The sequence below is a fragment of the Melanostigma gelatinosum genome, assembly GCF_949748355.1.
Source record: "Melanostigma gelatinosum genome assembly, chromosome: 24".
Classification (NCBI taxonomy): Eukaryota; Metazoa; Chordata; class Actinopteri; order Perciformes; family Zoarcidae; genus Melanostigma; species Melanostigma gelatinosum.
In genome coordinates this window covers 5,767,537-5,791,157 of record NC_136657.1, presented here as the reverse complement: position 1 = coordinate 5,791,157, position 23,621 = coordinate 5,767,537, and the positions used below count along the sequence as shown (strand labels likewise).

Genomic DNA, 23,621 nt, shown 5'->3' with positions numbered 1-23,621 from the left:
ATGTTTTAAGAACCTACTAGGTTATTTGCATACAAACAGAAAAAAATGCAGCACGAGCCGCAACAGAAAACTTCAACGGTCATCACAGCCTTTTGGTCAAACACACACAAACGGACCGTATTTACCACAGTTGTCAACGACAGTGTGAGAAACAAGCTTGTATCTGTGAGAGTCTGCTTGTTCACAGCACAATGTGAATACTACAACATATCCGCAAGAGGCTATATAAGTTATTATATATATTATAGTGTGCGCTCTTGTGCTGGGATTTAAAATTAACTGGATAGGGTTTGAATACACAACTTCAGGCCGTTTAAGTCATACGAATTCAGAATAGAATGCAATAAAAAAAACTCTTAAAAAGTAATGTTGTTGTACGCTATCAAAAAGCTAACAAATTCATAGTATATTATACCATGAACATGGTTCTACACAACCTGACGTTACATAAATATCTCAAGTATTTATTGAGTGTATTTACAACTGTACATTTCAAGTTGTTGTATTTTCATAAAGTACAGACTCAGTCAGCTGGTACCTGGTGAACACAGACGTTCACTTCTCTGCAGCCAGAACTACTGCAGTTTACAGTAAATTAAGTATTTGAATGAGGAAAAGAGAATGAACAGAGACAATGACCATCATCTCTCTTTAAAAGATCAACCAAAAATAATTCTCATATTTACATTGTTGTTTGTTGTTGCACCATTACTTTGAGATGATTAAAGTTTTCTCAGCCTTAAATGAACTAGAACATCATTATTACACAATACATAAATTATACCGACTCATGATATTGATAGAACAGTTATGGCCTCTACTTGTTATCCCAACGGAACAATTTGATGAATCTCACAGGGTGTCCATCATAAATATGAGCAGCATAATTATCATCACACCACCTGACCAACTGAAACCTTTGAAGCGGGACTACTCCGTGCTTAATCCTCTGTGGAATGCCTGGCCTTCAAATGCAAACCTCCATACTCCATGACAGTGCGTCTCATATACTGTCCTCCAAAACCAAACCCAAGTAGCCAAAGGAAAGACAATATCCAGCCTCTTTTCAATTATTTATTCCCACATCACTCCTAAAAGATGACAAATGCTAATTTGTCATTCCCCCACCTCAAGTGCTCATTAGTTTTAAAGGTTAATCCATTTAGGCATATTGTTATGCCAATTATGTCTCATCGTGGAATAGGCATCTGTCAAGGTAAGTGCATAAACACTATTGACTTCATGTGCCTAACATGCAAGAACATTAGGGAGAAGTCAACGTGATAATAAAGTAGGTGTTAACTGTCACAGTTTGTGTTTGAGGCATTTAAGAATAGACACATGTGGGGAAATATGTGTCATCAATATTCAGAGTACAGTGCCAAGTATGAATTATAGATGTAATATTCAATGAGGCCACCAGATGGCAGCAAACATCAACCTTTAAATCACATCGGTGGCTTCATGTTGCACTGCAGACTGCAGCTGTGTGTCATGTACAAATAATATTATTTTCTTGACCGTTATTCATCTGCAACCGAGTTTTCAGATCATGTCCCACCATCCCAACAAGCGGCAGGAGACAGAAGTAGAACATTATGTTAAAATAGATTTTTAGCTTCAGGGTTGGTTCAGTTTGTTGTAAAACAGTAGTACACTGAAACAGGCTGTAACATTCCTTCTGTTCTTATAACAACAGTAATTATGTTGTATACTTTTTAAAAGACACCACACAAATGTATTATGTAATGTGCTTCAAAATGATAAGAGCCCAAGCAGCTCACATACAATGCATTAACTGATATTTATAATATTTTTTGGTGGGATTCCTCAGACGCAATAAGCAGCAAATACGCAACTAGAGTTCCTCAAGCAACGTTCTTAGGTCCCTTTAAATATGTCAGTGATTGTGTGAATGCAGGAGGTTTGACGGATGAATCTGGCCTCACTTTGAGTGAAAACAGAGGCTGCTGGGCCTCACTGAGGGACTGTTACACCTCCATACTGTAGGTCAGAGTACTGTAAGACCTCTAGACCTTCAGCTTTGCTTTTCTCACACTGTCAAGATTGATTATGAGACATTTTCCAAACAGTGAGGTGTCCCTGATGGGATGTCAGGTTGCTGTGAAAATGATCTGTTTTACTCCAATATGGGTCATTAAAAACACCACTCTTCACCACTGTAACTGGCTCTGATTGGCTTTCCTCACTAAATGAAAGTTCTCATCAATATTAATGAATAAATTAATCTATATAATATTAATCTCTTTTCAAAGCCTCAGCAAAAACAATATTATGTCTCTTACACAGACTATTTCTATTATTTCAGGTTCCAACACAGCTTGATGGAAAATATGACCTGGCTGTGAGGAAGAGATGTAGAATGAGGAAGAAGAAGGAGTACAATAAAACTCTGCACTGTTGGGTGAATATGTTCTGGAGTGCAATCATGTCAATGTGTTTTAAAGTACACGACTGTAAATATATACACATATTATTCATAGTAGAAGGTACTGGGATGGTAGCCAGGAGAGGCTCTCTGGAGGGACATGAACATTATGCTTGAGGCTGATTTAATTTGGTGAACTTGAGTTTATTCAAAGGTGACTTTACTCGACCTGGAACCAGCCAGACTTCCTCCTCCCTCCTCTTCCTCTCAGGGATGTGGTCTTCTTCAGGGTCTCCTCTGATCCACCTCTCTGTGTGGAGAAACAATGGAGACAAATACAGCTGCCACCTGAGCATCTGTTTTCAAATATTATATGAAATGTTGTATTTCATAACTGTTCCCCAAATAAAAGATGATCATTTGTAATATCTAACAGAAATACCTTTGAACCTTTTTACTGAAAAGCTTCAAATATATACCAGTAGCTTTCTGTTTTAAACAGTGATTTATTGTTTTTTGAATTCTCCATAACATGAATGTAATAAAGGGAAATCATACTTAAATATCTCAAGTATTTATTGAGTGTATTTACAACTATACATTTCAAGATATTGTATTTTCATAAAGTACAGACTCAGTCAGCTGGTACCTGGTGAACACAGATGTTCACTTCTCTGCAGCCAGAACTACTGCAGTTTACAGTAAATTAAGTATTTGAATGAGGAAAAGAGAACGAACAGAGACAATGACCATCATCTCTCTTTAAAAGATCAACCAAAAATAATTCTCATATTTACATTGTTTGTTGTTGCATCATTACTTTGAGATGATTCAAGTTTTCTCAGCCTTGAATGAACTAGAACATCATCCCATTATTACACAATACATAAATGATACCGCCTCATGATATTGATAGAACAGTTATGGCCTCTACTTGTTATCACAACGGAACAATTTGATGAATCTCACATCATAAATATGAGCAGCTTAAAGAAGAATCTGTAGATCCTCCATAACTATCATCACACCAGCTCACTACTGTAAACACAGTGTTAGTACTCGCACTACACTGATATCATCATCTAACCATCAGCAGACAGAAGACATCAGCACTTTACCGCCACACTGACGACGGCTTCACCAGATTTCAAACTGCTTGTCTTTCTTAAAGGATGTTCTGTCCACGATGTTGTTCCTGAAGAGTCTAGAGAGCGAGAGCGAGAGAGAGAGAGAGAGAGAGAGAGAGAGAGAGCGAGAGAGAGAGAAGAATATGATGGAACAGGGTTCACTGATCTGTGAGAACAGCTGTGTGGATTAATGCCCGGTGCTCACCGGACAGTGTCCATGGAGGGGTTGATGGAGACCAGCTGGAGTAAGTTGTCAGTGGAAGCATCAGTGATGTTGTTGTGACTCAGACTGGAACACAGAGGAGCATTTGAGACTTTATATGTGGAGGCAGCAGCTCCAGATTCAGGTTTATTCGTAGTCCATCAAGGGTGACATTTAGAGAAAACATAGAACATGACTCCAGCTGTTGCTCTAACAAATCTAGATTTCTGTCACATGAACACATTACAGATGGACACTCACTCCAGGACTTGTACTTTGTGCAGATGTGTGCAGAGTTTGAGCAGCAGCTGGTCCGTGAGCTGACAGTGACTGAGGTCCAGCTCAGTCAGCCCCTCAGAGAACTCCAGCATCAGGGACAAAGCTCCACAGGCCCTCTGATCCAGTGTGGTGTGACTGAGGTCCAGCTCTCCCCCCAGGGCTCCACAGAGGGACACTGCCCGTCTCACTGTGTCCCTCTCACTGTTCACAGGAACCAGGGACACCAGCTGGAAGAGGACGGCTTTACTGGCTCTAAACAGGAGAAACAGAGCAGACTGTTGGGATGAAGAAACATGGAAACAAGCTTCTTCTCTGGTCATTCTGTGGTCTTTCCCACCTGAGGAGGACTCGGTCTAGGACAGGAAACAGCAGGTCCAGTCCGCTGTCCTCCACCTCACAGTCCTGCAGGATGAGCTCTGCTTTCTGGCTGCTGCTTCTCAGGATGCTGGAGACGGCCCTGCAGTCCTCAGCAGTCAGCCTGAGAGTCTCACTGACATCCAGCTCCACACAGGAGGAGCAGGACAGATCCAGCCTGTGCTGCACGGCCCTGAGCAGGTGGCCTGCTGCCCCCTGCTGGGCGTGTGAGGCAGCACAGCTGTGGACAAACCTCAGCAGCAGTTTCCTGTCGACACTGGAGGAAAAATACATCTAAAAATCAAACAAATAAGATAAGCATAAAGGTTCATTGATCATAAACCGATATAATCTGCAGATTCACATTTACTCCAAACAAAAGACACAAATAATATGAATTAAAGGATAACTATGTTTCCTGACAACTTGTACTCTTATTGTTGTAGATTTCTCCTTCATTTCTATCAGTCACAACAACATAGAGCCCGTTCATAGATAATATCTGGGAACATGGTGACGTCACCGATAAGCCTTCTGATTGATCGAGACACACAAACGATCGGATGATCAGACAGGTTGGAAACAAAGCTTCAGGTTAAACAACCCTCTGTGAAAGAGGCGGTAAACAATGTGTTTATTACTGATAGAATAGAACAGAATTATCTTGTAATATCACATATATATTCCTCTGTGAACTCTATCCTGAGTGTTGGAGCGTTCTGATCCTAATGTCTGACCTGATTTCAGAAACTTTGTCCAGCATAAAGAGGATGGACTCCACTTCCTCTGCTGGTATGGAGGTCCACAGGAGGTTCAGTTTAACTCCGTCACTGTGTCGGAGGGTGAAGAGCAGAGCAGCACAGTCCACCGAGTCCATCCCTCTGCAGGTGAGGTCGATCTCGTGATCCAAAGACCTCAGTAAACCGGCTACGAGAGGAGCGGCTCCAGCTTTATAGATCTCTCTGATGGCGGTCAACACAAAGCTGGGACAGAGCCTGAAAGACACCAGAGGTCTTTGTTTAGTGAGAACAAGCCACAACGACATGGATAGAAATGATTAATCAGGATGATAAAAAACCCAAATAGATCACCCTTTGAACACAATCCTGTCCAGAAAGGGAAGCAGACGTGCGACGCTCTCCTGTAAGAAGCGGTTCCTCCTCAGGTTCACCGTGATGGTGTGAGCTGACGACGGCTGAAGCAGATAGTGAAGAAGCTCCCAGTTCAGACAGCAGCTGCTCAGGTCTCCACCAACCTTACTCAAGAAGGACCGGGTCAAGTCCTTGTCCTGGATCTCATGGAGGAGGGAGAGCAGCTGCTGGAAAGTCTTCTCACTCAGCCTGCAGATAGAACACGTATGAATATCTGTTAGAAGAGTCCAGGATGAACACATTACATCAGAATGGAATACTTCTACCTGATCGTTAGAGGGCCATCATGAAACAGCAGTGGGAGGAGATCCAGAGCAGGAGCACAGAACTCAGTCAGGTCTAACCGTGTGACTGTCCAGTATCTCAGCAGGGATGCCAAACTACTGACAACCTTCAACAACACTCTGTGTGACAGCTGGGCTTTCTGAGGGGAGAGAGAAAGCTCTTCCACAGCCAGCCGACGGCCCGCTTCCCTTCTTCTTACCCATCGATGCAGTAGCAAGGCCGTGGCGCTGGAAAGCCTGGAAATAAAGAAGAATGAAGTCACACATTCACAGTGGAAAGGATGGAGTCATAAGATCTAAAGGCAGTAAAGATATGAATGCGTACCTCAGACTGTGTACTTGTGTTGCTCCTCTGAAGAGGAGGGAGGCTCCTCTGACAGACATCTTTCTGGGTGTGAGGATGAGATCCACTTCAGAGCCACAATGTCTGAGAACCGTCCCCACAGACCGGCAGGTTTTCCTGGGTAAGCCTCCCGTTAACCGGAGGGTGAAGCCCAGCAGCTGCAGCAGAGAGGACAACTGCTCGGCCTCCTCTCTGGATCTGACACAGATCAACGTACACACTGTCTGGAAGAAGTCTGGATCACAGCTGAAAGAAGATGGATGAAGTGTGAGACCAGCAAAGACACACATTATAAACCATCTCATGAACAATGTCTTTCATCAGGGGTGACATTTAGAGAAAACATAGTGTGTGATGTAGTATTGTCTTTGATATCACACTAGATTCAAATACTGACATTCTTCTTTATGAAGATAAACTTCATAAGTCGCCATATACATTCAGGTACAAACATGAAATGTGACGTCTACATCTAACTGATCCTCAGCAGTGGGCGGAGTCACTGAGGGATCAGTGTCTCGCTCAAGGACACTTGTAAGTGTTCATGTAAATTACAAAACACCGGTTATTATGAGCTGGGTCTTTTTTGACAAACCTCTTCAGAAGTAAATATATAGTATTATGAAATATTCAGTATTAGTCAGAGTTACCTGAGCTGTGAGATAAAAGGCAGACACTGTAGGAAACTCCTCACTTCACTCTCTTCATGTGAGTAGCCTCTCAGCTCCACTTGTTTCTTCTCTGGTTGGAGTTTCAGCACTTCCAGGAGGATGGAGGTCGTTCTCTCTGAGAGGTCTATGGACCAGACTGAAGGAGCTGACTGGAGAACTGACTGTAATGATGGAAGGAGACTCTGACCTGTTTCAGTATCACAGTCCTTCAGGTGAGAGTACAGATCCAGCAGGAAGTCACTCTGAGATGTGGGATCATCATCATCATAATCATCATCAAAAGGGAATGTTTTGTGTGAGCACACTGATGATAACAGCTCCAGCATCTTCTCTCCTGTCTGTTCTCTCTCTGCTGCACAGAACAGATTCCCAAAGAACTTGATTCCTTTAGAATGATCTGACCGGAGAGGATAAATACTGAAATAATAAAATAAACATTTAGTGATTTGATTTCATCTGCATGAATACAACAAGTCACTGCTGATGGACTCCATCTTGTACATGTGTGTACTGAATACAATCTCATGACATGTTGACTGAACATCACGTCTGGACTTTGACTGACTCACAACACAAACACTCATCCTGTCTCTGGACTTACTGCAGGTTTGCTTCCTGCTGCTTTACTTCACTTTATATCATTTGATTTCATGTTTGAGATTTGAGTGTAAAATAAATTCACAATATTAAATATAAATAGTGGAACAGCAGCAGCGAGACAGAAGTTATACAACACAACAACATGTTGATTCATTGGACTGGAGTTTCCATTTTCTCAATTATTGTGAAATCAAATTTCAAGAGTTGCTTCCTGTTTAATGTACGGAAACAATATGTTTTAATGTTTTCAGGGTTTATTTTTGATCTGCTGAGATTTAAATAAAATAAACCAACAGCAGTTCTATTTCATCCTTACTGACCGCCAGAGGCAGTGCTTAACACTGGATGTATCCCGTCTCGCGCATGCGCAGGTCGAATATTTATATCAACAAAGTCACGTGTGACCTCGGATGACCACCGTCATCTATAAGTTCCGGTGTCATCCTGAGCTCAGTCCTTTTTTTCTTCTTGCGTCGCAGGTTAGCTACCATGGTAGCTTAAACAAGGATGTGTCTACGATCAAGACATATTAGAGCTCGTCGCTGTAGCCTTGTGACTACCGGTCGGAGTTGCGGTTCTCTCGCCCTCCAAAGGCTGCGACGAGCTGTCCCTCTTCGGAGGGAACGGTGTGTTCGCCGTTCGGACATCGAGCCCCGGACTGGTGAACGCCCCTATCATCGGTCGTCACCAGTCTGATAAGGGTCAGCTAAGTCGTGATGACAGCAATCGGTAAGATCGATTAACATTGTTTCTATAACAGTTGTTTGTTCCACGGTTGGCAGAGCGCTTCCGCTCTAGTAATCGAGTGGCGCGCTAACGAGAGCGTAGAATTACGCTGTCGGCCCGCCCTTCACAGTGTTACGGCTATCACAGTTAGCAGAGTGTTCCTGCTCAGGCAAACTTTGTGAGACACTAGTCCGCATTGGCGTTGTGTACATGGAGATTTAATCTTTACATCTGACGTAATTCGCAGTTAGCAGTGTCTTCACTCAGGCTAACTTGGATGCTAGCTGGGACTGCGTCCATCAACTTTGTAAACCTTACGGCTGTCACAGTTAACAGAGCGTCCTCGCTCAGGTTAACTCAGTGGAAAACTAGCTAAACAAAGCTGATACTGGGGCTGTAGCCATCAACTTTGTATCCTTACAGCTGTCACAGTTAACAGAGCGTCCTCGCTCAGGTTAACTCAGTGGGAAACTAGCTAAACAAAAGCTGATACTGGGACTGCGTCCATCAACTTTGTATCCTTACGGCTGTCACAGTTAACAGAGCTGTCACAGTTAACAGAGCGTCCTCGCTCAGGTTAACTCAGTGGGAAACTAGCTAAACAGAGCTGATACTGGGACTGCGTCCATCAACTTTGTATCCTTACGGCTGTCACAGTTAACAGAGCGTCCTCGCTCAGGTTAACTCAGTGGAAAACTAGCTAAACAAAGCTGATACTGGGGCTGTAGCCATCAACTTTGTATCCTTACAGCTGTCACAGTTAACAGAGCGTCCTCGCTCAGGTTAACTCAGTGGGAAACTAGCTAAACAAAAGCTGATACTGGGACTGCGTCCAGCAACTTTGTATCCTTACGGCTGTCACAGTTAACAGAGCGTCCTCGCTCAGGTTAACTCAGTGGGAAACTAGCTAAACAAAAGCTGATACTGGGACTGCGTCCAGCAACTTTGTATCCTTACGGCTGTCACAGTTAACAGAGCGTCCTCGCTCAGGTTAACTCAGTGGGAAACTAGATAAACAAAGCTGGTACTGGGGCTGTGGCCATCAACTTTGTAGCATTACAACGATCACAGTTAGCGGAATGTGCTCGCTCAGGCTAACTCGGGGAATGCTAGTTGTACTAAATCAACATGGAGGTTGTGCCCATTGATGGTTTTGACGCATTACGGCTGTCGAGTTCGCTCCGGCTAACTAGACTAAGCTAATACTCGGTGTGTCCATTGATTGTTGTAAACATTATGGACATATCGGTAGCGGATATCGGTTAGCAGAGTGCCCTCGCTCAGGCTAACTGGTAGCACACCAAGAGTTACAGCACCTGTCCAAGTGGAGAGTGTCCTCGCACTGTAAGGACTGTGGGTTTTTTTGTCCGTTTTCACAGTAGCAGAGTGCTCTCGCTCAAGCTAACTGGTGGGACACCAATATCTGCAGCAGCTGTCTTAGTGAAGAGTGTCCTCGCTCCCCTCTCACTGTAAGGACTGTGTTCTTTTTGTCCGTTTTTCACAGTAGCAGAGTGCTCTCGCTCAAGCTAACTGGTGGGACACCAATATCGGCAGCAACTAGTTTAGTGAAGAGTGTCCTCGCCCCTCTCACTATAAGGACTTTGCCTGACCTGTTTCCACAGTGGCAGAGTGCTCTCGCTCAAGCTAACTGGTGGGACACCAATATCGGCAGCAACTATCTTAGTGAAGAGTGTCCTCGCTCCCCTCTCACTGTACGGACTGTGGTCTGTTTTGTCCGTTTTTTACGGTAACAGAGTGCTCTCGCTCAAGCTAACTGGGGGGACACTAATATCTGCAGCAACTATCTTAGTGAAGAGAGTGGGCTTAGAGAGTGTCCTCGCCCCTCTCACTATAAGGACTTTGCCTGACCTGTTTCCGCAGTTGCAGAGTGCTCTCGCTCAGGCTAACTGGTGGGTCACCAATATCCGCAGCGGCTGGCTAAGGGAAGAGTGTCCGAAGGATCACTCGCCACTGACTGCCCCCTGCCTGTTCTCTCAACATTCAGCAGAGCGCTCCCGCTCGGACTGATTGGGAATTCCGCATAAACTAGTGGGACAAGGGTTCCACCATAATCGCGGCCATGTTCAACTCTCCCGGCTGTAGGACCTGTATAGCTCCTCTTCAGCCGGAGGACGGCCCTGACCTCTTGCCCTAGCAGGGAGAACCCAGGCAGGACCTGCGGCATCACGCCTTGAGCAGTAAGGTCTGCTAGGCTGGCCGAAGTGGAACACCTGATGCGGGAGGTCTACCTCCCCCTGTCAGGGCAGCTGAATCCAGACCAACCTACCCTGGTCATTGGTATGGCGCTTGCACGCCGGGCATACACAGCAGCTGGAACATCCACCTGTGAGTGCCTTCTTCAGGCACCTTCCCGCCCTCACCACCTTTTCTGTTCCTCCCTCCGAGGAATATCTGAGGGAGTTGCGTGCATGGTGGAGACACCAGGGCTCTCTCCCGCCTTACATCAGACCATGCAGGAGGTGGCAAATCTGGCCTTGCACGTATGCCAGCCAGTTAGACGACTATGGCGTCCATCAGTTTCCCCTGAGGAGATTCTGAGGCCGATGCCAGGGGCCCTCGACCCAATGTCAGGCCAAAGATGACCCGCTATCCAGGGCTTAGGACACAGCAGCGCTGTGCACCGTATCGACAACTCCCTCTCCCACCTCAGGCTTTCCCTCGCAGATTCTCTGCAGCGGGCTACTTCGACGCTTCTGCTCAGTGATGCTTCATTGCAGGCGTTTGCGCTCATATCGAGGGAACGTGGCTGGTTCAGACTCGTCGCCAGGTTTGGCTGGCGCAGTCACCCCTATCTGAGACATGTAGGAGGACCCTCCATACTGTCCCAGTGGAGCCTGGTGAGCTGTTCGAGTCAGCTGCTGTACAGGCGCTTCAGCGGACTGTTAGAGCTAGCCAGACCTGGCAGCAGTTCTCTGGTCTTTGCAGGGACATGCCTGCACCCCCAGACCTAGGGGTCCCATTTTTGGCCCACAAGGCCGTTTCTCAGCCTCCAGCTTACCCTAGTAGCGCAACAGGCCTCGGCGTCCTGCTGAGAGGCCGGACCGCTACCGATACAACCCTACTTACGTCCCCGTCCCCCCCGGCAGGGCTGCCAGGAGATGTCTCCAGGCCGGCTGTCGGGGTTCTTTCTCCCATCAGCGGATTTCCAAGGGAGAGTGGTTCACGTCTATCGACGCCTGTTCCCAGGGTGCATCACCACAACTTTCAGTCCTGGGTGCTTCCATTCGGACTCTCCCATCTCCCCATGGGTGTCCACAGTGTGTTACTGCTGTCCTTTCCCCCTGCAATCGCAGGGCGTGAACATACTGCCGTACTTAGACTGGCTGACCTAGGCGCCGTCCCGGCTTCAGGCGCCACAGGACACTGCTCGCCTTCTCTCACGTGGCCCGGTGGGCCTCAAGGTGAACATGGAGAGGCGCCCCAGTGCGGATGGCTGAACAGCCTTCACTTGGATGCCAAGTGGCACAGATACAGGGCAATAATATTATCGAAACAGTGTCTATTCATCTGTTCACTATCCCCATGGAGGGAGTGCATATCTGGCGAACAGTGTCCCAGGAACCGAGCCCCAGGGGCTCGGTTCCATTCCACCAGGAGATTGTCACAACAGTTACCTGCCTCTCAAGGCGGGTGCAGGGTGACAGAACGGGACAGCCTGGGGGCAGTTGTCTGCTGAAGGACCGCAGGTCCAGGTTCTAGAGCTAGCGCTCGAGCACTTCCTTCCATGTTTGAAGGGAAAGCATGTGCTTGTCCGGTGGACAGCACCTCTGCTGTGATTTCCCATGAACTATCGATGGGGCACCAGATCTGCAGAAGTTGCTACGGGGATCACCGTGGCCTTCTGACTTGGGAGGCCCCTCGCCTGACCAGCCTGTGGGCAATGTACCCACCAGGAGAATGGTACAAGGTTGTGGTTTTCCTGTTCCATTACAAGCCTCCACCGGGAGAGTGGCGGCTGCATCCAGACGTGTCGACCCACTGCCCCCACTGGGTCTCCCTGACGGGGGGGACCAGCCCTCTGGGTCAAGATGCCCTGGCTCACACGTGGCCAGAGGATCTTCTTTGTGCCTTTCCACCAGTCCCTCCGCTTTTGCTATAAGCTTGTCAGAGTTCTTCCCCGACAGGAGGGATCTCCTGTCGCGACTAGAGGGTCGGATTTGGCATTCCAATCCCTGCCGCCTTCAATTAGGGGTCACGGGAGGGCCCGACCGGATGCTGAGTGGCTGCATAGAACCAGTCTGACGGACTATTCTGAATGCCAGTGCGCGGTCTACCTGCCTGCAGTACAAGAAACAGGTGGAAGCTGTTCTCCGACTAGCGTGCGGCTCAGAACAAGGTCCCAGTACAGCGCCCCGTGCCTGCGGTACTGAGTTTCTACAGTCTCTCCTGGATAAGGGCCGGTCTCCCCTGCATGGGACCTACCCTTGGTACTGGACAGCTTATGCTTGTCCTTTTGAACCCCTGGCACAGGCGGAGCCTAGATGGCTATCGGCAAGTCGGTTTTCTCCTTGCTGTCAATTCAGCTCAATGTGGGGGCGAGCTGCATGCCCTATCAGTGGAAGAATCATGTCTGAGGTGGAACTCAGATGGCTTGGGTGTCACTTTCTGGCCTAAGGCAGTGTTTCTCCCAAGGGGGTGGATACGTTCACATATAAACCGGCCTATCCAGCTGGCAAAGTTGACCCCCCCCTCCCCCATCGGGAGAGGAGAGGTCAAGGCTGCTGTGCCCAGTGTGGGCCCTCAGAGCTTATATGGAAGCCACCGCCTGCATAGTCAGTTATGGTGAGCCTAAGAAGGGCTGTGCTCCTTTTTAAGAGAAAAAAGGAGAAACGGCACCTGTCCCACTGGATAGTGGAGGCCATTGCCGATACATACAAGGCGAGCGGCTGCGCTCGGCCATCCGGGGTGAAGGGTCACTACCAAGAGTGTCTCCACACCGAGGGCAAGCCTGAGTGGTGTGCCTGTGGGGGATACATGTGCGGCGGCCTCAGGGGCATCACCGAGCACATTCACCAAACACTACAGAGTTAACGTTGCCGACCCTCACCCACTGGGGAGGGTTCTTGGCCAATTTTCTCTGCCGGAGCTATAAGGGGTAGTTACTGTGCTTCCTCGTGACTCTTTTGGTATAAGTCATCCAGTGTTAAGCACTGCCTCTGGCGGTCAGTAAGGATGAAATAGAACGAAAGTTACGAACGTAACTACGGTTCTATGAATCCTGGATGACCGCCAGAGTTCTTGGTCACTCGGAATCCCGTGAACTCGCGAGAAGATTCCATAGGACTGAGCTCAGGATGACACCGGAACTTATAGATGACGGTGGTCATCCGAGGTCACACGTGACTTTGTTGATATAAATATTCGACCTGCGCATGCGCGAGATGGGATACATCCAGTGTTAAGCACTGCCTCTGGCGGTCATCCAGGATTCATAGAACCGTAGTTACGTTCGTAACTTTCGTTTTACCTGCAGGTACTTTCATTGGTGTGTGATGAGTTTTTATTTGTGTATGAGGAGGTATTAGCAGCACTGAGCTACAATGTTCTTATTATTAATATTCACATCCTCTATTATTCTCATACAGGCAGGAGACTGACATGTTTCCAGACTTGTTGCAGTTTAATATTTCACATAAAAAGCTGTGTCCCTCTGAAATGTGGCAGGGTTGACATATAAAGAGGCATACAATAAAAAGACTGAATGAAAGTACAACTCTGTACTTCATTTCTTGAGTAAATGTTCACAGTAGTTACTTTCCACCACTGGTAACTGAGTCTAATGTGGATCAGTTTTAGCTGCTGTCTGTACTTTCTGTCATTAGTAGTTATTCAACATGCTGTGAAGCACACACTGTGTTCGTAGAGGCTTCTTGTATTGTTGACTGCACTGTCTGTTCACAGTGTGCTGCGAGTCCTACTAGGACCCAACTCACTGGAGAAAACTAAGACATGTGGAGGAAGTGACCAGCTGTTCAAACAAGACGGATGACAAAGACATATCAGAGGAATATTGTGAATAGCATGGTGATGTTAGAATGTATGCATCACTGAACATTGTTTTAACCCTATTTAGAAAGACACTCTTCATATGAAGAGTTAAATCATGTAAAGTAAAATGACCTTACCTGAGCTGTGAGATAAAAGGCAGACACTGTAGGAAACTCCTCACTTCACTCTCTTCATGTGAGCAGCCTCTCAGCTTCACTCGTTTCTTCTCTGGTTGGAGTTTCAGCACTTCCAGGAGGATGGAGGTCTTTCTCTCTGAGAGGTCTATGGACCAGACTGAAGAAGCTGACTGGAGAACTGACTGTAATGATGGAAGGAGACTCAGACCTGTTTCAGTCTCACAGTCCTTCAGGTGGGAGTACAGATCCAGCAGGAAGTCACTCTGATATATGGGATAATCATCATCATCATCATCATAATCATCATCATCAATAGGGAATGTTTTGTGTGAGCACACTGATGATAACAGCTCCAGCATCTTCTCTCCTGTCTGTTCTCTCTCTGCTGCACAGAACAGAGTCCCAAAGAACTTGATTTCTTCTGAAGGTTCTGACGACTGAGGCACAAAACTGAAATAACGAGGATTAAAAAAACATGTGATGCACAGTTTGTATCAAACAACACAACATTTTTCATAACTGGAGTACAAAACTTCTCGTTTCTAGTCGAAACAGAAATGGTGAGAAAGGTAACCAGTTACCTGAGCTGTGAGATAAAAGGCAGACACTGTAGGAAACTCCTCACTTCACTCTCTTCATGTGAGCAGCCTCTCAGCTCCACTCGTTTCTTCTCTGGTTGGAGTTTCAGCACTTCCAGGAGGATGGAGGTCTTTCTCTCTGAGAGGTCTATGGACCAGACTGAAGGAGCTGACTGGAGAACTGACTGTAATGATGGAAGGAGACTCTGACCTGTTTCAGTCTCACAGTCCTTCAGGTGAGAGTACAGATCCAGCAGGAAGTCATTCTGATATATGGGATCATAATCATAATCAAAAGGGAATGTTTTGTGTGAGCACACTGATGATAACAGCTCCAGCATCTTCTCTCCTGTCTGTTCTCTCTCTGCTGCACAGAACAGATTCCCAAAGAACTTGATTCCTTCAGAATGATCTGACCGGAGATCAATACTGAAATAATAAAATAAACATTTAGTGATTTGATTTCATCTGCATGAATACAACAAGTCACTGCTGATGGACTCCATCTTGTACATGTGTGTACTGAATACAATCTCATGACATGTTGACTGAACATCACGTCTGGACTTTGACTGACTCACAACACAAACACTCATCCTGTCTCTGGACTTACTGCAGGTTTGCTTCCTGCTGCTTTACTTCACTTTATATCATTTGATTTCATGTTTGAGATTTGAGTGTAAAATAAACTCACAATATTAAATATAAATAGTGGAACAGCAGCAGCGAGACAGAAGTTATACAACACAACAACATGTTGATTCATTGGACTGGAGTTTCCATTTTCTCAATTATTGTGAAATCAAATTTCAAGAGTTGCTTCCTGTTTAATGTACGGAAACAATATGTTTTAATGTTTTCAGGGTTTATTTTTGATCTGCTGAGATTTAAATAAAATAAACCAACAGCAGTTTTACCTGCAGGTACTTTCATTGGTGTGTGATGAGTTTTTATTTGTGTATGAGGAGGTATTAGCAGCACTGAGCTACAATGTTCTTATTATTAATATTCACATCCTCTATTATTCTCATACAGGCAGGAGACTGACATGTTTCCAGACTTGTTGCAGTTTAATATTTCACATAAAAAGCTGTGTCCCTCTGAAATGTGGCAGGGTTGACATATAAAGAGGCATACAATAAAAAGACTGAATGAAAGTACAACTCTGTACTTCACTTCTTGAGTAAATGTTCACAGTAGTTACTTTCCACCACTGGTAACTGAGTCTAATGTGGATCAGTTTTAGCTGCTGTCTGTACTTTCTGTCATTAGTAGTTATTCAACATGCTGTGAAGCACACACTGTGTTCGTAGAGGCTTCTTGTATTGTTGACTGCACTGTCTGTTCACAGTGTGCTGCGAGTCCTACTAGGACCCAACTCACTGGAGAAAACTAAGACATGTGGAGGAAGTGACCAGCTGTTCAAACAAGACGGATGACAAAGACATATCAGAGGAATATTGTGAATAGCATGGTGATGTTAGAATGTATGCATCACTGAACATTGTTTTAACCCTATTTAGAAAGACACTCTTCATATGAAGAGTTAAATCATGTAAAGTAAAATGACCTTACCTGAGCTGTGAGATAAAAGGCAGACACTGTAGGAAACTCCTCACTTCACTCTCTTCATGTGAGCAGCCTCTCAGCTTCACTCGTTTCTTCTCTGGTTGGAGTTTCAGCACTTCCAGGAGGATGGAGGTCTTTCTCTCTGAGAGGTCTATGGACCAGACTGAAGGAGCTGACTGGAGAACTGACTGTAATGATGGAAGGAGACTCTGACCTGTTTCAGTCTCACAGTCCTTCAGGTGAGAGTACAGATCCAGCAGGAAGTCACTCTGATATATGTGATCATCATAATCAATAGGGAATGTTTTGTGTGAGCACACTGATGATAACAGCTCCAGCATCTTCTCTCCTGTCTGTTCTCTCTCTGCTGCACAGAACAGATTCCCAAAGAACTTGATTTCTTCAGAATGATCTGACCAGAGAGGACAAATACTGAAATAATAAAATAAACATTTAGTGATTTGATTTCATCTGCATGAATACAACAAGTCACTACTGATGGACTCCATCTTGTACATGTGTGTACTGAATACAATCTCATGACATGTTGACTGAACATCACGTCTGGACTTTGACTGACTCACAACACAAACACTCATCCTGTCTCTGGACTTACTGCAGGTTTGCTTCCTGCTGCTTTACTTCACTTTATATCATTTGATTTCATGTTTGAGATTTGAGTGTAAAATAAATTCACAATATTAAATATAAATAGTGGAACAGCAGCAGCGAGACAGAAGTTATACAACACATGTTGATTCAGAGGACTGACATCTGTTTTTATTAATTCATGTTTAAAATTACTGTGAAATATAATTAAAAGAGATGTTTGATATTTAATGTGTCAAAAAATATTATTTTATCTTTCAAAGGTTTATTTTTGTGTTGTCTCAGAGCCACATTGTTCCATTAATATTATTCACTTCATTTCACTGCAGATTATGAAACTGATTTTCTGACAAACCTCTGAAGAAGCCACATGTCATCGTTAAATATTCAGTATTAGTCAGAGTTACCTGAGCTGTGAGATAAAAGGCAGACACTGTAGGAAACTCCTCACTTCACTCTCTTCATGTGAGCAGCCTCTCAGCTTCACTCGTTTCTTCTCTGGTTGGAGTTTCAGCACTTCCAGGAGGATGGAGGTCTTTCTCTCTGAGAGGTCTATGGACCAGACTGAAGGAGCTGACTGGAGAAGTGACTGTAATGATGGAAGGAGACTCTGACCTGTTTCAGGATCATAAGAGTACAGGTCCAGGAGGAAATCACACCATTTACTTTTCAAAGGGAATGCTTTGTATGAGCACACTGATGATAACAGCTCCAGCATCTTCTCTCCTGTCTGTTCTCTCTCTGCTGCACAGAACAGATTCCCAAAGAACTTGATTTCTTCTGAAGGTTCTGACGACTGAGGCACAAAACTGAAATAACGAGGATTAAAAAAACATGTGATGCACAGTTTGTATCAAACAACACAACATTTTTCATAACTGGAGTACAAAACTTCTCGTTTCTAGTCGAAACAGAAATGGTGAGAAAGGTAACCAGTTACCTGAGCTGTGAGATAAAAGGCAGACACTGTAGGAAACTCCTCACTTCACTCTCTTCATGTGAGCAGCCTCTCAGCTCCACTCGTTTCTTCTCTGGTTGGAGTTTCAGCACTTCCAGGAGGATGGAGGTCTTTCTCTCCGAGAGGTCTATGGACCAGACTGAAGAAGCTGACTGGAGAACTGACTGTAATGATGGAAGGAGACTCTGACCTGTTTCAGGATCATAAGAGTACAGGTCCAGGAGGAAATCACACCATCTCTCTTTCAAAGGGAATGCTTTGTATGAGCACACTGATGATAACAGCTCCAGCATCTTCTCTCCTGTCTGTTCTCTCTCTGCTGCACAGAACAGAGTCCCAAAGAACTTGATTTCTTCTGAAGGTTCTGACGACTGAGGCACAAAACTGAAATAACGAGGATTAAAAAAACATGTGATGCACAGTTTGTATCAAACACAACATTTTTCTTAACTGGAGTACAAAACGTCACGTTTCTAGTCGAAACAGAAATGGTGAGAAAGGTAACCAGTTACCTGAGCTGTGAGATAAAAGGCAGACACTGTAGGAAACTCCTCACTTCACTCTCTTCATGTGAGCAGCCTCTCAGCTCCACTCGTTTCTTCTCTGGTTGGAGTTTCAGCACTTCCAGGAGGATGGAGGTCTTTCTCTCTGAGAGGTCTATGGACCAGACTGAAGAAGCTGACTGGAAAAGTGGCATCAATTTTGGAATGACAGTTGAAAACCCTTTAGTCTCGACATGCTGATCAAAGTCAAGAAGGGTGTTAATTAAGTCAGCGGTGACAGAAAACAAGGAGAGGAGCGTCTTCACTTCCTTGAGAAAGCTTTGTCCTTCGTGACGTGCTGCTTTCAGGCATACATCCAGTAACAGCTGCTTCTTGTTCCTCTCCAGTGTCCGTTGCTCCTGGTCCTGTAATGCTGGACCTCTGTGTGTCATCCTGAAGCTGCATGATAACAAACAGATGTATCAAACAGTACACGTACAGTAAAACTCTGTAGCATTCACAGTTGGAAACAGACAATGTTAACACTGTGCTGATGTTAGATATGATATATGACATGTAAACAAGCTTCACTGCTTTAAGCCTCCGTTATACGGTCACACGGATACGAGCCGACGAGGAAGCGGACAACGAGCATTTCTAATGCTGCGATGAATATTAGAAATACATGAACGTTTACTTGTCTGCTGTGTATTAAGTCTCCATCTTAATGCTGATCCACATATCTGCATTAAGGTGGAGACCTCCCACCAAACAATCAACGGTTCTACAAAAGGATCAAACTTAAAGTGTGTGGAACAAACAGAAGCTACATACCTGAGTGAGCTGATGTGTGGCAAAGCCTCCAAGAGAGACGTGCACAGACTCGGGCAGACTGGAGTTTCTCTCTCCCAGTGGAGGCAGACATTAACCTTCGTAGGATTCCTCTGCATGACTCTCACTGCTCCTTCAAACAGCTCCCTTTGACCCTCAACTGGAAGGTGCAACTCATTTCCATCAAGGCCAAGTAAGCTGATGTGGTCCATCTGCCCTTCACTCAGAAGCAGAACCCTCCACAGCTGCAGCAGCAGAGGGTCACACCTTTAATTTGCAGAATCACAGACCACTTCCTCATTATTACAATAACCGAGTAGAGAAACAGTAAAGGATCATAAAAAAGTGCTGATGCACAGATGCTCCAGCTACATTTAATTGATTTCTGTTCCATTTCATCATCCTCAATATGTCTTGGATTAATTCATGAAAATAAGTGGTTACACATGCAGAAGAACAGGTCAATTGTACTTCATTAGATGTGTTGTAACCTTAACAGTCATTTGACACTTAAAACACGCGCTCACTCATACCTTTGGACGTTTTTAAGGGATCCAAATAGTTGTCTCATTCCTTGTTCTGATACCGTGACGTCCTCAAGGTTCAGCGATATTTTCCCCTCCGTCGACTGAGCGACCACATAGGCCACAGCACAGCAGGTGAGAGGGTCCAGACTCTCTCCACTGAGATCCAGACGGTAGTCCAGCTTGTCCAGGAGGTTCCTGCATGCTTCAGGACACTGGGACTCATACAAGCACTGGCATAGGAACAGTATGGCCACACTGTCCTCAGGACCAGCCTCATCTGTCTCACACAATGTGTCGATCATTTCCTCAAGGAACCAGTTGGATGTATTCTTGAGCTCCTTAGCTGGAATCAGATACTCCATGAGACTCGCGCTGTTCTCGTTCAACAGTCTACACATGAAAGGGATCAGATGTTTCATGTGTTTCTTCTCCTCAGTGAGGCTTTGCTGAAGCACATCCTTGATTTGATCTGGATTCTTCAAGAGCCACAGCGCTGCAAAGAACTCCTGCATGGTGTAGTGGAGAAATGCATATGTGGTGATTGGCTCCGTGGGGTGGACATTGATAACAAGTGGATTCAGGAAGGAAAGGACACAGCTGTCTTCACAGGGAAGTTCTGTCAAGTTCACAGATTTTACTTTAGTTGCATGAAAAGCAACCTCAGCCAGAGATAGTATTTCATTCCTCTTGGTTTTGATGAAGGAATTTAGATTTTTGATTTTTGTTTGGCTCTTAAGGCACTGGCGAACAATATTGATGTAGATGTCAGCTATACTGCACGGCTGTTTTCTGCACGGCAAGTCTGCTGGTGCCTCAGATGAAAAGCAGCGAGACACCATCAGTGCATACATCGGGACATGGCAAAGAGTGAACAACTCCAAGTTGCTCAAAACCTTCTTCTGTTCCTCTCCGAGCGTTGCAGATAAGTATGTTTTTATGGCCTGCTCATTAAAGCCTTTCACTTCCACTCTGTGAAAGTCTTCAGAAGGGAAGTCTTCTTCATCATCCGGTCTCAAAGTCACAATGATCTTGGCCTCAGACAGTAGGTTGTTCTTTACAATCTCCTCCACCACTGATGGATGGTCAGACAGATCTGTGATTCCATCAAAAATGAGCGTGACTTTGTCAGAGTTCTTCTTTATGTCCAGTAAAACCTCTTTTTTGTCTTCATCTGTTTCACTGAACCCACCGAAGAGAATATCCTCCAAGTTCCTGATGTCGGATTTCTTTCTCATGTCAAAGTAAAACATGTAATCGAGCTCCTCGTCTCTTTCTGCCCACAGCTTCAACATTTGGTGAGTGACTGCTGTCTTTCCAATCCCAGGTTTACCGACCAACAGTATGTTTCTCCCTGTTTTCAGCAGGTAACTGGGGGAAGCTTCTGCTTTGTTCTCGGGGATGTATGTCTTTAACTTCTTAGAGCGACTCTTCTTGCCTTTCTTGCTCCTGAAGTTCTTGACTTCAACTGGAGAAGAAATGTTTTGTGTGTCTAACACAAGTGGCGTGTACGACAGATTGGGCTTATTGTTTCCTTCAAACAGATTTCTGTTTGCCGTCCAAAACTGATTTGATATTTTTTGTGCTTTTGACTTCAACGTTTTCTGATATCTGAGGCACGGCCTTGAGCCTAAAATAAAAACAATAGAGAGTAAATAAATATACTATATATATAAATATATATATATATATATATATATATATATAAAATACTACAGCACAGTATTTGCACGCACACACATTACATCACATCAGCCCCATAAAGCTAAATAATAAAGATGTAAGACTATCAGTTAGAACTGGGCTTTCACATACCTTTTAAGTAGCTTGTATCTGTTTGTGAGTCATCGTCGAAGTGAAAGCAGCTGATCCAGTAGTGCATGTCCTTGTCTAAGGTCCTCTTTCTCGTCACGTCAAGAATCCTGAGGAACTCGTAGCAGGCTGCTTCCCCCTTTCTTATGACCGAGTCCAGTATTTTTCTGCGTTTATCGTAGTCATTGTTCTGTGTCTCTATTACGCAAACCTCCTCATGACTCAAAACTTCTTTCTGATTCAAGTTCTCCAGAATCACTGAGAGATTCTGTAATTTTCCCACGAGATACTTTCTGGCATTTTTTACGTATTCTAAGGCAGACTGTGTTGTACAAGCCATGTGTCCTTACGTCTGTGTGTTCTGCACACGGATCCAACTTCAATGATCTGGAGAACTAAATAAAAGTAGAGTATCAGAGTGTCTAAACATCATGCAGCATTTAAACGTTTATCAATTACAAGATATCTTTCTGAAGATTGTGCTTCCCAAGATAAGAGGGAGGGGAACCAAACATCCATGTCTCACATTTACAGATCTATCTGCACACTACATTCATATTGTCTGCAGAACAGGAAACAGGCCTCATCTCCTCAATGTTGTGCCTTTAACTGAAACATGCTGAAAGAAATCTGTGCCTGACTGATATGGAATAAAAATACAGATTTTTTAATATTTAATATTATAATTGGTATTTCTCGACCCATACATATGAAGTAATTTGATCTCACTGATTCTCTTTCAGCCTTGATAATTTAGCTTCTAAGTTTTCTCCTACTTTGAGATTGGAGAACGTGCACATCTTACAACATTTAAGAGAAAACTTCACACAGTTTGTACTTTTTGCATCTTTTAAACTGCACAGAGAAGAACACAGACACTTTGAGGAAGTGCTGGGATGTTAGTGAACTCAAAACAGTTCTAAATCTGAAATAAAGAGCTTTACATGAGCTATTAAAATTATGAAATGGACATATTTCTAAACATTCTAATCACCACAGGTTTGTTATCTACAATGATTAGAGTTTGAACAATGCCGCGTAGCAACACAAGAGGAGGCCTCTGTGGTCTGTTCCTCTTGATCGCCCTTTAAAAACACGGTTCTTCTCTTCTTCCTCACGAGAAACGCGCTCTACAAGAACAGTCCACGAGCACTTACCTCTCCTGTGAGGCCCAGTGGGAGCCTCTCATCCCTGGGGAGGTGGACTGGGTTTCTCTCTGTCAGCAGGTCCAAACCGAACAGCCATCATGCAAAATGTCTGAACGTTTCCTGCTCCGTTTTTACTTCCTCTTCCTCAAACACTCTCGATGCTGGAAGAGGCGACACGAAGCCACAAGATGTCGCTATTGGACCAGCAGACAACAAGCTGAGAGACGAACTGCAGACTCACAGAACCACGATCCAAACCAGAAGTCATCCTCCACTTATTATTGGCTTTTGGGGCTTCAAGCATTATGTTTAAGCTGCTTTCATAATCTGTCCAGCATCAAGGTTTACTAATTACTAATTAAATCAAATACATAATTTAAGTCAACTATAAACATGCTCCTCCTGTCTTATTGGATGATTTCCATTTTATTTTTAAGATTTTATTTAGTTATTATATTATTAGTGATTGAAAATGATTATATTATATTATTAGTGATTGAAAATTATGCCTAAAAAAAAAATCCTACAAATTTAGAATGTGCCTTTAAAAATTCAATTTTATTCCAAAATAGTATTTATAAAATAAAAAATGTTTATTCCTTTTTTTTTTTTATATTACCGTTTATATTTCCTTCCTTGACTTTCATTTAATGCCACGGTTTAAGTGGGCGTTTACCTCGTACGTACAATCACCGAGTAGATCTGTTGTACGCATGAATACGTTCTGTGTACGATTGTCAACTTTGTTTTGTTTACCGTTACTTTATTCACGCAACTATTAACGCAGCTATTTATTCTGTTTTCGCAGCTATTTCAGCATCTATTTCAGCATCTATTT

The 23,621-nt window shown here is 44.4% G+C and overlaps 1 protein-coding gene across 2 annotated transcripts; it reads right to left on the bottom strand.

Moving 5' to 3' along the window:
* Positions 1 to 2,961: 2,961 nt before the first annotated feature.
* On the bottom strand, positions 2,962 to 22,904 carry LOC306797311 (uncharacterized protein). 2 transcript variants are annotated; one of them, XM_079296610.1, is made up of 19 exons: positions 22,793 to 22,904; positions 21,639 to 22,030; positions 19,833 to 21,453; positions 19,303 to 19,566; positions 18,499 to 18,927; positions 17,969 to 18,370; positions 17,436 to 17,837; positions 16,426 to 16,851; positions 14,854 to 15,279; positions 14,273 to 14,722; positions 6,780 to 7,217; positions 6,112 to 6,375; positions 5,769 to 6,023; positions 5,443 to 5,691; positions 5,089 to 5,346; positions 4,335 to 4,628; positions 3,980 to 4,249; positions 3,722 to 3,805; positions 2,962 to 3,593 (listed from the first exon to the last, which is right to left on the bottom strand). In XM_079296610.1, exons 2-19 carry the CDS (start codon positions 21,973 to 21,975, stop codon positions 3,527 to 3,529), a joined length of 6,936 nt encoding a protein of 2,311 aa, XP_079152736.1. In that variant the 5' UTR covers positions 21,976 to 22,030; positions 22,793 to 22,904; the 3' UTR covers positions 2,962 to 3,526. The 2 variants fall into 2 exon arrangements, with proteins under 2 accessions (XP_079152736.1, XP_079152737.1); XM_079296611.1 differs by having other exon boundaries at positions 21,639 to 22,022; positions 22,793 to 22,885.
* Positions 22,905 to 23,621: the final 717 nt, after the last annotated feature.